At 44.9% G+C, this 11,753-nt stretch overlaps 1 protein-coding gene across 1 annotated transcript in view; it reads right to left on the bottom strand.

Moving 5' to 3' along the window:
• Nucleotides 1-2,850: 2,850 nt before the first annotated feature.
• The window catches only part of Ccdc3 (coiled-coil domain containing 3), a 102,744-nt gene continuing 93,841 nt past the window's right edge, over nucleotides 2,851-11,753 (bottom strand). Inside the window, exon 3 of the mRNA XM_026408554.2 lies at nucleotides 2,851-5,144. Within this exon, the coding sequence (XP_026264339.1) occupies nucleotides 4,869-5,144 (276 nt within the window). The 3' untranslated portion in view covers nucleotides 2,851-4,868. The remainder of the gene's footprint in view (nucleotides 5,145-11,753) is intronic.

Genomic DNA, 11,753 nt, shown 5'->3' with positions numbered 1-11,753 from the left:
TCTGCCACTGTGCCACAACCCCAGCCCCATAGGGTTTTGTTAGTAAAAACGAACAGAGAGTACATACTAGGAAGCAACTTTTTTCCCAAAATGCTAAGGCATTTTCTAGGTCTGCTTTGATAGATTATATCAAATATGATTGCCATTAGCCTTATGTGATTGCATAAATTTAAGCTATTGAAAATCAAACTAAGTAAAAATATACACATAGACATTTTATTATTGGTGTTTTTGTTGTTATTATAATTGGATAAATTAAGAATTGGATGGGAGAGGTGAGTAGAAATGTAAAAGAGGAAATAAGAGGGTTTCAGTAACAAGTGGTGAATCAGGTCAAATGCTTCAGATTCATTTAGTTTGATAAGATCAGGGAGAAAATGGCTTTGGCAATCTGAGCCCTTGAGAGCAGCAGCAGAACTCACAGTGGGTTCCACCAGGCTCAGGAGCATACTGGGAAGTGAGAAAATGGACGTCAGTAACTGCAGATAACTCCTTTAAATGTCCTTCATAGATTAAAGGTCAGATCCAAGGTGATGACCGCAGGAGTCAGGGCATGGGTGACTGTTCTGTGCTTATGGCTGGTGTATTTCTGGACTTTCTCTTGGGATAAGTATCCCTAAGAATGCTGAAGGATAAGGAAAGGAGTCCCTAAAAGGAAAAAAATATATATTAGTATAAAATAGGGGAATACTGGAGCCAGGTGTTGTTTGTTCATCTTCTGTTCCTCGGGTACAACAAAATACCCAAGATTCAGTAATTTATAAAGAATAGAATTTTTTTGGCTCACAGTTCCAGATGCTAGGAAGCCCCAGAGCATGGTGCGTCTGCTCAGCATCTGGTGAGGGCCTCGTGGTGCATCACAACATGGCAGAAGGCAAGGCTGCTAGCTTACATCTTCTGCTTCTTATAAAGCCACTAATGCCATCATAGGGTTCCCACTGTCATGAGCTTCCAAACCTTATTACGTCCCAAAGGCTCCAACTCCAAATACCATCAACATTGAAATTTGAAAAATATTTCCAGCTTGTGAACTTTTAGGGGACACATTCAATCCAAAGCTCCAAGTTTTGAGGAGAACAATACAAACTCATGAGAAAGACAGGTCCTTCTTTCGGCCTGGATGTATGTGGTCAGTGGGACGTGTCTTCTTTGACATGGTGGGGAGGAGAGGAGGAGGAATCAAAATAGACAAGTGTGATCAGGCCAGGGAGTCAAGGGAACATATTTCTAATGGGCTCTATTGTCTTGGAAAATTTGGAAAGGCAATTCACTATTGTGTGTGAAAGCAAAGGAGGTGGCTCAGGCATAAAGAAAATGAAAAAAAAATCTGATGAATAGAAAAGAAACTGAGACTCAGGTAAAAATTGACAAGAAAATTATATGGAATCCTACCAGATTCTCTTATTCTGACACACACTGTGTCTTTCTGGTGTATGTTAATAATAACAATTATCTAAGTAACATCTATTGAAGGCTTCAGAGTGTCAGGCACTGTGTTACAGGTTTCACGTGATCATCTCGATCCTCCTCTCAGCCTTTGGGCTGAGGAATGATGATTACGCCACTTTACAGATGAGCAGGTACAGAGAGAAATGAAGGTGGAGTGGAGTCCTAGCCTCGACACCTGTATACCTGTGAACCTTGGGCAGTTTACTTAATTTCTCCAAGTCTCAGATTTCTCTTGGTGAATTGGGTTGGAATCCTTATTTTTTAGATTGGTTCATTATAATTATATATAGTAGTGAGATTTGTTGTTACATATTCATGCGTGCATATATATAACATAATTTGGTCAATTCATTTCCCAGTGTGGGATCTCTATTTTATTAAGATCATGAGGTCTAGTAAGATAATTGGTGTGAAAGAACCCAATGCATGGTGGGTACTTGATTTTTAAAAACCTTAATAGAATATGAATTGCTACTGAGTTGACTTTGTGATTTTCTTTTTCTTTCTTTCTTTCTTTTTATTTTTTGGTACTGGGGATTGAACTTGCAGCCTCACACATGCTAGGCAAATGTTCGATCACTGAGTTATACACCCTGACCTTTATTTTTAATTTCTAGTTTTTGAGACAGGGTCTTGATAAGTTTGCCTAGGCTGTCCTTGAACTTGCAATTCTGCTGCCTCAGCCTCCTGAGACCTGGGATTACATGCTTGTGTCATCATGCTCATGTTCTTTCTTCCCAATGCAAGACAGATGTGCCTGCCACCACAAAAGTGAGGCTCCTTGTAATTTCTGCTACCAGGCAGGTATCAGAAATGGGCAATGCTTTTGTTTAAAAAAAATCCTTTTTTTAAATTTAGGCTGCATTATTAGTAGCTGCACACTCATTCCTCCAAAGACACTCAGGTTCCCACACACAGTAGAGGCCCCCAAAAGCTCATCCCATGGGGCTGGGGATGTGGCTCAAGTGGTAGCGTGCTCACCTGGCAGGTGTGCAGCCCGGGTTCGATCCTCAGCACCACATACAAACGAAGATGTTGTGTCTGCCGGAAACTAAAAAATAAATATTAAAAAAATTCTCTCTCTCTCTCTCTTAAAAAAAAAAAAAAAAAAAGTTCATCCCATGCTAGCTGTGGTCCACAGACTGTCAACTTGTGACTCCTGGGTTTAAAGATTTTACCTGCCTCTTTCTTACAGTGTGATCTTGGAGAAGTCACTTGGCCTCTAGGTGAAACTAAACAATGGCCTGCATCTCAGAGAAGATGCTAGGACAGGCTGGCTAAAGTGTGTCAAGTTCTGAGTATTCTTGCAGTCGGCATTTCATGAAGCATAAAAGAATTCCTACTAGTATAATTCACAGGTGGCAAGAACTGGTGAGATGACCAGGGAGAAGGTAACAGGGACCTGGGGAGTCTCCTTTGACAAGAGACTGCAGTATGTTTCTGAAGACACTGATTAATGACACTGTTTGTCCCCAAGAGGAGCAAGCATGATACATTGCTTTTCTGCAGGTGGATTGAGAGATGGGAACCCAGAGAGAGACAGGGTTAGGCTGTGTCCAGATGGGGACAGTACAGCAGGCTTGAACTCAGTCTCCAGAGTGCCCCAGGTGTTATTCACAGGCACTTTCCCCAGAGGATAGAAATCACTTTTCCAGGCCAAAGCTGGAAATCCTGAAATTTCCCTGGCCCCAAAGAAACACTCATTGCCTCATTATTGTGGTTTACATCACTGCTCGTTATTTATTGGAAAAGCAGAACATAAGGCATCTGTAGGGATCCAGCTCCACAGTTCTCTAAGCCCTGGCTGTAAGTCACCTCTAGCTTCCCATTCCCTTGAGTAGGAGGAAAACTGCTTTAATGAAATGTCCCCAGGTTGAATAAACTAGAAAATGCATCTTGTGTTGCAGCGTAATAAGAATACAACTAACAAATTGGTGGCAGAAGCTTGCCAGTTGAGTGCCCCTGGGCAAAAGCTCCTGTCCTATCTCCCCCTGGGGCAGCATCCTGACACCAAGACTTAAGTGACACAAGGTTCACATTCCTAGACTAGCTGCAATAGCAAGAAGCACTTGGCTTTCCCAACAGTAGAAAAGTGGAACTCTAAGAGTGATTGCCGTTTCTAATGGAGAGGGTGGTCTCTGGATGGCAGACCTTGATATGGGCCAACAGCTTCTTTTGGTGAAGCAGCAGGGCCACAACTGGAAGATAAACAAGAGCTGATCATTCAGCAGACTTAATAACACAGCTGGGGTTTGATCAAATGTGCTTAAGTGATTAGTGAATGCTCTTTTTTTTCTTCTTTTTTGTATTGCTTTAAAAGTTTTCTTTCCAAAGAAGTGCTTTGATTGTTTAAGGAACTAGTTTAAAAATAAGTGCACTAATGTGCAACTATTTTTACCAGGGCATAGACATGCCTCTCCCTTGTTATTGTTGTTGTTGTTGGGGGAGGGCGTGTGGGGGGGGTAAATTTTCAGAAAGAAGCAGAAGTTGGAATGCCTGAAGAAAGTCCTTTGAGAGCCTGTTTCGGAATGAGGTAAGGTTGCCCGATCTCAATAGGTGAAGAGGTGTCTTTGCAGAACAGTTCACAGTGTATTGGGGCAGCTCACTCGAAACTCAGAGACATTAGAAGCAACTACTGAGCAAACAAGAGGTTGGAAATTCAGTGGCCAAGCTAAATTCCAATTTGGGAGTGCAGTCTGATGGAACACGTGCGCCCATAAAGGCAATTGCCCTCTGGAGTCAAGTAATCTGTAGGTATTATCGTCAATCCCGCGGAGCTGGTGTTGGGTATCAGGTATAATTCATCTTGTTTAATCACCTGCTACCCTACCCTGGACTCAAGTCCCTGACCTGTGATGAGCTCATTAACTAATAAGCTGCCTCAGCTGCCAGTAGAATGTTGCCCGGAGCAGGGATGCCCTGCACATTTGCGATTAGGCATCCTATTTCCAAAGATGGGGACAAGGGGGCATCAGAAGCTTCCAGGACTTGCTTTAGATCCCTCCTTGGGACTCATGCTTGTCCTAAATCTGGGAGCTGACTCTCTTCTGAAATAAAGACTGAACCCCTTGATGCCTTCTACATTGAGATTTTAAAATGTTTTCTCTCCACCCTGGACACTTTCCAGACTGCCCCCATCCAAGAAGCTGAGGTCAGATTCTGAGGCAGCACACAGCCCCAGAGGGTTCTGCTGCCTCTGGACTTCAGACACCATATTTGGGGTCACGCCAGCACGTGGGATCTCATGCTAGGGCCAGCACCCCAGGGGAAAGCAAGAATGGACGCTTTATCCAGTTAGACTCTACCGAACGCATAACAGAACATCTCCTACAAGGTTTGAAATAGGTGCACGTACAAAAGCCGCGTCATCCCTAATTCCCACCGGGAAAGGCAGGGCCCCCACAGCCCTCTGCGCCCCGCTATCCCCGCAGGTAGGGGGCGCGCGCGGGCTCCCGCCCCAGGGCGTTGATGTGCGGCAGCGTGCCGGCCACTGCCGCCAGCTTCTCGCTGAGTTTCTGGTTCACCAGCTCCAGGTGGCGACCGTTCTTCCTGGCCTGCCGCAAAGACCTCTTGACCTTCTTCACCCGCTCGCGGAGCTGCCTGTTCCGCTTCTCCAGCGTGGCCACCTTCTGCTGCAGCTTCTTGACATGGTCCTCCTCCTCAAACAGCGCCTTCTGCACCGAGGAGCACATGAGCTGGGGACAGAAAGACCATGGAGGGAGAGGCAGGTGAGTCTCAAGCTTCCCCGGTGAAAGTATGCAGGAGACTGCCATTTTATGCAAGGGACTTGCACATTTGCAGATTTGGATATCCAAGGTGGGGGGTCCTGGAATGGATCCTATGTGGATATTGAGGGATCGCTGTATTCTTCAGGCCCCACCGCCTACCCTGCAATATGGTATGAGGTTAAAAGTGTAAACTGGGCTGGGCATGGTGGCGCACACCTTAATCCTAGCAGCTCGGTAGGCTGAGACCAGAGGATCGTGAGTTCAAAGCCAGCTTCAGCACAAGTGAAGCACTAAGCAACTGAGTGAGACCCTGTCTCTAAATAAAATACAAAATAGGGCTGGGGAAGTGGCTCAGTGGGCAAAGGTCCCCGAATTCAGTCTCCGGTTACCCCCTCCCCCAAAAGTGTGGACTGGGTCAGGCTGCCGTGATTTCAGGCCTCCTCTACTGCTTCTGAGTGGTGTGGCCTCAGGCATACAACTTTTTGGAGGGGGCCAGGGGGCTGCAAATTGAATAAGCTACATTTCCACTCCCTTTTAAAATATTTGAAACAGCTCCCTAAGCTGCTAAGGCTGGCCTCAAACTTGTAATCCTCCTGTCCCAGACTGCAGAGTCACTGGGACTATAGGCATGTGTCGCTGCAACGAACAGGACAAACTTCTTAAGCTCAGGGTAGTACACTCTGTGCTGTGTCAGCCACGCGGGCTTTGGGACAGAAAGATTTGTTCCTCCAGTTTCTTATACTCAGCCTTCAGCTGAGTCTCTTTCCAGAACCTGCACCTGACTCAAGAGAGCTGCCAAAGATCACACCCCCTCCCGAGAGGCACCTGTATCCAATGACCAGCAAACCCAAGGGCAGGAAAACCAGAGCTGCTCATTCAAACTTGGACATCTCTGAAGGACTATCTCAGTCTCAGAGCATCCCATGGGGGTAAGCTGGCCCTTACTGAAGTTGACATTGCAGGCCAGCCTCTCCTTCTGCCCACTCCTGCTTCCTCTCCTGCCATCCCTCCCCTGCCATCCCTCCCCAGGTGTGTCCTTTAACCCTGGGGATATTCTCTGAAAGCTTCCTTCACACTCAGTCTCCTTCTGCACACTCAGTCTCCTTCTCAGGGAACTTGACTGGCAACCCTTGGAGTCCTCGTGTGTACCAAGGGATAATCATGGTTTTGGAGGACTGAATGAGTTTGACCTGAAAAGTGTTCCAAACCATCCTCTGTCAGTCACTGTTACAGAATAAAGTCTCTTAAAAGTCCTAACTTTTGTGATTGCACGTGGCCTACAGCTCTAGTCTTATTGTTCCTCTTTCTGTGTCACACACTTTATTCACAAAAACAAACAGGCTCTTGGTTGTTCCCTCCTGCATATTTTGGGGGCCTCTGCCACAGTCTTTCTTCTGCCTGGAGTGCTAGTACCCCCACCCCAGCCCTGTCTGGCAATCTTAGAAGCAGTCTGTAGGCCCACTTTGCCATACCTCCCACAGTGTCCCCCACTGTATGTAGCACATCCCCCTGTGGGGGTCTATTAGCACGCTACATTTATTTATGCTCGGGGCAGAGGTCTCCACACCCTTGATGGATCACAAACTCTTTACGACCCAGTTCATGTCAGTCTTTGTAGTTTTGTTTCCCTGGATGTTAGAGATGTATGATAAAAATCTGAGCCAAGTGACATTTTCTTAAAATACCTCCTATTTAATCAAGAGCTTTGGGCTCCTGTCACCATTATAGGGGAGACCACATGTGCAACACTGCCCTCCTCTGGCCAAAATGAGACCCCTTAAAAAGAGAAGCAGGGTACAGGAAATTCTTGGGACAAATCATTATTTCTATTGTGTATGCAGAGGTATCTCTATACCTTAGGGTTCAATATCCCCAAGTGACTAGGATAAGCACTTTGTATCCACTCTCATTGTCATGGTCTTTCTATAAGTTATGACAGATTCTTTTTAAATTTTTTTTAATTTGTAGTTGGCACAATAGCTTTATTTTATTTATTTGTTTTTATGTGGTGCTGAGGATCGAACCCAGGGCCTCATCTGAGCTGGGCAAGTGCTCTACCGCTGAGCGATAGCCCCAGCCCCATGGAAGATTCATAAACCAAGAACAGAGTAAAGGAGGATAAGCAAAATCTAAAACAAGAGGACAGGATTTTTACTTGACTCCTTGGATCGAATCCAATAGTGTTTCTGGAATGTAACATCCAAGAGAAATTGAAGGCATGTTTTATGACATTCTTTAGAAGCTACATCTTAAAACACAAACAGTGGAATGGTGAGGCTGGAGAGAGTACTTGTGAACAGAGCTCTTGCTAAGATACTGATACTCTTTGTAGGCATCCCCTTGGCCCCAGGGCCAGCCATTCCCTACTCTAGAGAAAGTGGTACAGCAGGAGAAACCTCGCCTCCCAGCAGCACTAACCAGCCAAGAGCAACCTGATGATCACTATGATCACCTGAACAACTCAACGAGGGAAGAGAGGAATGCCTTGACATTTGTGGATGTGCACAGGTGGGGGTGGGTATCATTGAGATGGAAATCAGTAATTGTGAGCTAAGTGTGGGAAGAATGGATGGGATGACGGAGTTCCTTAGTGAAAGTCATCCTGTGATCCGTGCAACCACTCTTTAGCATGAGTGGGAGCAAAAAGCCATCGGAGTAACTCATAATTGTCCAATATTACCAATGACACCAACCATGACCCAGGCTTCCTTATGAAGCTGAAGGTCTCTATCTCAGTAGCAAAGAGGACTCTGTCTCCAGGAAGTAGGCTAATAGGAACTTAGGCAATGCCTAAAATAATGGAGCCACAGCCAAAGGTATGTAAAGGAGACCCCCTGAATCCTGGCCATCACCCCCAAAGAGAATTCCATCTTTCTGCTTAAAAATGCAAGAACTTCTAGAGGAAAGCTATGCTTTCAAATATGTGTGTTTCTTTAAGAAACTTCCCTTTCTCTGGAATGCTTTCCAAATGAAATCAATCTCTTAAAAACTGCTGTGTTCAAAAAAAAAATGCTATATGCTCATTTATCTTTGTGGAATTTTTTTGGTAAATTAAGATGAGGAGAGGAAAGGCCAGATTAGGCTGAGACAGGTTCTACTGCATTTTCTTTGAAGAAAGCCGAAGGAAAACAGTCTTATAGGTCAGCCCCCAAGCCACAGATTCCTGCCACACAGCCCTTCCTCCACCTCATCCCACCACTTCCAATGGCTGAGGCTGAGGAATCATTTGGCTGCCAGATGCCAGATGCTGAAGCACCTCCAACATTCTCCTGGTTCTCCTCAGGCACAGTGTGTCTCTGGAAGTTTCCAAGTGGTGACAGGACACCTGCTGCGGGGCAGATGGAAAGACTGCCGCAGGGGAGCCTGCTCTTTTACTTTCAACAAGACAAAAGTTAGGCTGGAATATCTATTCTTCCTCATCTTTTAAAAATAACACGTTTTAAAGCTATAAAAGCAACATGCTGATAAATAGAAAAACTTTTTTAAAGATCAAAAAAAAATTAAAACCATCTGTAGTTCTATTGCAGAAAGATAGCCTCTGTTGACATTTTGAATGTTTTCCTAGTTTGCTTCTATGGGCATAGCTAAGGATTTTAAACAAAATTGGAATGTTGCCACTATTGAATGTTCCAAGTTTTTTTCCCCTTGATGCTTTATCATGACTATTTTCCAAACACTGGTTTGCACACTTCTTACATTGAAGCACTCAAAGGAGGGAGCATACAGTAGTTCCTCCTTACCACCATGACCTGCAGGTTCATGAATCATTAGTTGTCATTTCTCCTCTATCCTCATGCCCACAGGCTGAGGGACAGGCTATGGGAAGCATCCTTGGGGCTGAGTAACCTTAATGGGGCTTTTTGGTCACCTGTCTTCAAAGACAGGACAGATTATCATGAGTTCCTCACTTGGCGCTTCTCCCGAAAATTTTCTATTTGATTTGTGGTTTCCCCAGGAAGTTCAGATGCTGTAAGAAAACTTCACAATCAAGATCTTGAAAGGTTAAGGATATGTCTTCACATTATCTAGAATCACCCCAATCATTTCTAAACCATTATGACTCCTATATATTCATTACAGCAAGAAGCATTTTTCTGTTCCTGGGAACTGTATAGTGCAGAAGGTTTTCCTGAATTATTCTGCAATATACCTGTAAACTTTGCATCTAGGCTTATAAAAAGTATGTTTAGAAATTGCTTCATGGCAGTGGGGAAATACTGAGGTTCTTGTCTTCACAGCTGCTTTTAATTTAAATAACCACCTACAAAGACAAGACAAAGTGTGCTTTCTGAAATGTAAAAAATAAGGGAAGGGCAGTCCAAAAGCAACAACAAAGACAAACAGCTTGCCTTTTTAACACTTCATTCCTGCTCTTGGGATTCAAAAAGGAAAAAAAGAAATTCTAGAGTGGTGATCAGCAAACTATAGCCTGTGGCCAAATCTGGCCCATCACCTCTTTTTATGAATAAAGTTTTATTAGAACACAACAACACTTGGATGTTTACATTCATCAGTAGCAATTTTAGTGCATAAGGGTGGGGCTGGGTACATGGGACAGAAACTGTTGGTTCATAGCCTAAGATATTTAACCATTTGGCCCTTTGTAGGGAAATATCTGAACCCTGACTCAGGGGGAGGTAATGCAGCAGCTGACAGCTGGATGGGTTTGGAGGGAAGATGGTCTACAGTCAAAAAATGAAGGGAAAGCAAAGGGACAGAAAAACACCTGGTACCAGAGCCTCCCAGGAATCCCCCATCCACACCTCCATCTTTCTACATTGTGTTGAATCACTGGTTTGTTATTAGCTCCTTGGGAGGCCAGGCCAGAGCTCAGGGTCCTGCCAATCTTTGTCAAGGATCCTTTGGACTCCATCTCAGTGGACTGCTGTCAATTTCAAACATCCAAATGGAAATTGACGAACCAGCTCTTTCCCACATGACTAATCAACTGTTTCTAAAATGTTTCCTCCAACAACAATGGAAAGGTAAGCTTTCTAGAACTTAGAGCCTTAGAACGTCTAGAGACTGTAGATAGCAGAGGCCAAGATTCCTTCACTGTGATTCAGGGGCTCTGTGGGGCTTCAACTGACCAGGTCCTCCGCCACCCTCTTTGGCCCTTTGGTAAACAGGTTGGGAATGAAACTTGCTTCAGCATCCTTTAAATCCCTTGCGCATAAGAGCAGTGTGAGGAGGTGGCTGGGGGAGTCACACCCACACAGAGTGGTTTCCTAAGGGATTCAACAGGACCAGGCTGGATGACACCCAGAGCTGCTGACACACCCAATCTCGGAAGTGACAGCAGGGCAGTTCTTCTGAGGACTGTCTGGAGGAACAACCTGGAATTCCAATGACTATTTGACTTGGCAGCGGTTCTTTGCTCCACCCAAAGTCAAAAGAGCAATCTCTTGTGTGCCAGGAGCCCAACAGAAGAGAAAGCATGTGCCCCAGACAGGCTCGTCAGCCAGAGGTGAGGCAAGTGCAGCGAGGGTCAAACAGGAGGTCTGGGGCTCCGAGCTGGAGCAAGAGATTTTTCCACTTAGCTGAGGCTGGCCCCAGCTGTCTATCCCATGTCTCCCACCCTGCTACCCAGGGAAGAAACAGCTGAGCATCACCAGCAGGAATGGGTTTGAGTTGGGCAAAACTGGCCCTGAATCCTAGCTCATAGGATTTGACATAGCACATACTAAATGCCTGTTCTGTAGAAGATGGAGCCCACTGCTCCTCATCACCTTATAGGGGGTCTTGCTTGAGTCTATGAACCTACCTTAACTTGCTGTCCTCATATAAAATGGGCATAATAATGCCTCTTTCTAGAAAAGCTTTAAAGATTAAACCAGGTCGTGTACTTAAATCATTTCACGTAGCACCCAGTATAAGAATGTATGGATTTTTAAATTTTTATTATTATTTTTTACCATGTATCCCAAGCCTGACGTTACTTACTGAATTTCTCTTCCCTGACCACACTGGGTTCTCTGAAGTCTCTAGGCCTTTGCATTGTCTGGTTCCTTGTACTTAGAAAATCTCTGCTGACATACCCCTCACCTCATTATCCAATGCATGACATTCTGTGTATTCTCCAAGTCTGGTCTCGGGGAGTCCTCTTCTCTGGGTGGCCTTCCTGATTCCTATAAGCAGAGCTCTGTAATCTTGCCTTGATTCCATTGTCAAGTGCATAAACCTCATTGTCATTTTCTGATTAGCCTGTCTCCCAGACCTTGAGCCCCTTAAGCTCAGGGACAGAACAAAGCTATGTCTTCAGACAAATCCACTACACAGTGAGGTCTATAGAACACTCGTGGGGTGCTTTCCTGGGGACCAAAGTTGTTTTTGTTTTTTGTGAGCTAGAGTTGAAGGAATACTGCATGCTATGTCTTTCCCTTTGCTATCATATGCACTGACAGTCTTGGGCACTGGTTAAGCAGACTTCTCTGTTTTTCCATGAATCTCATCAGACCATGGGAAAGCTCCCCAACACACAGCAAGAATGGACTGCAAGAATGAGCAGCCAGCCTTCTCAGCTCTGCACAGCCTTCTGCCTTTTCCCAGGGAGTTGTGCAAATGTCTTATATGATT

This window comes from Urocitellus parryii, chromosome 9, assembly GCF_045843805.1.
Source record: "Urocitellus parryii isolate mUroPar1 chromosome 9, mUroPar1.hap1, whole genome shotgun sequence".
Classification (NCBI taxonomy): Eukaryota; Metazoa; Chordata; class Mammalia; order Rodentia; family Sciuridae; genus Urocitellus; species Urocitellus parryii.
This window is presented reverse-complemented; position numbering and strand designations above follow the sequence as displayed.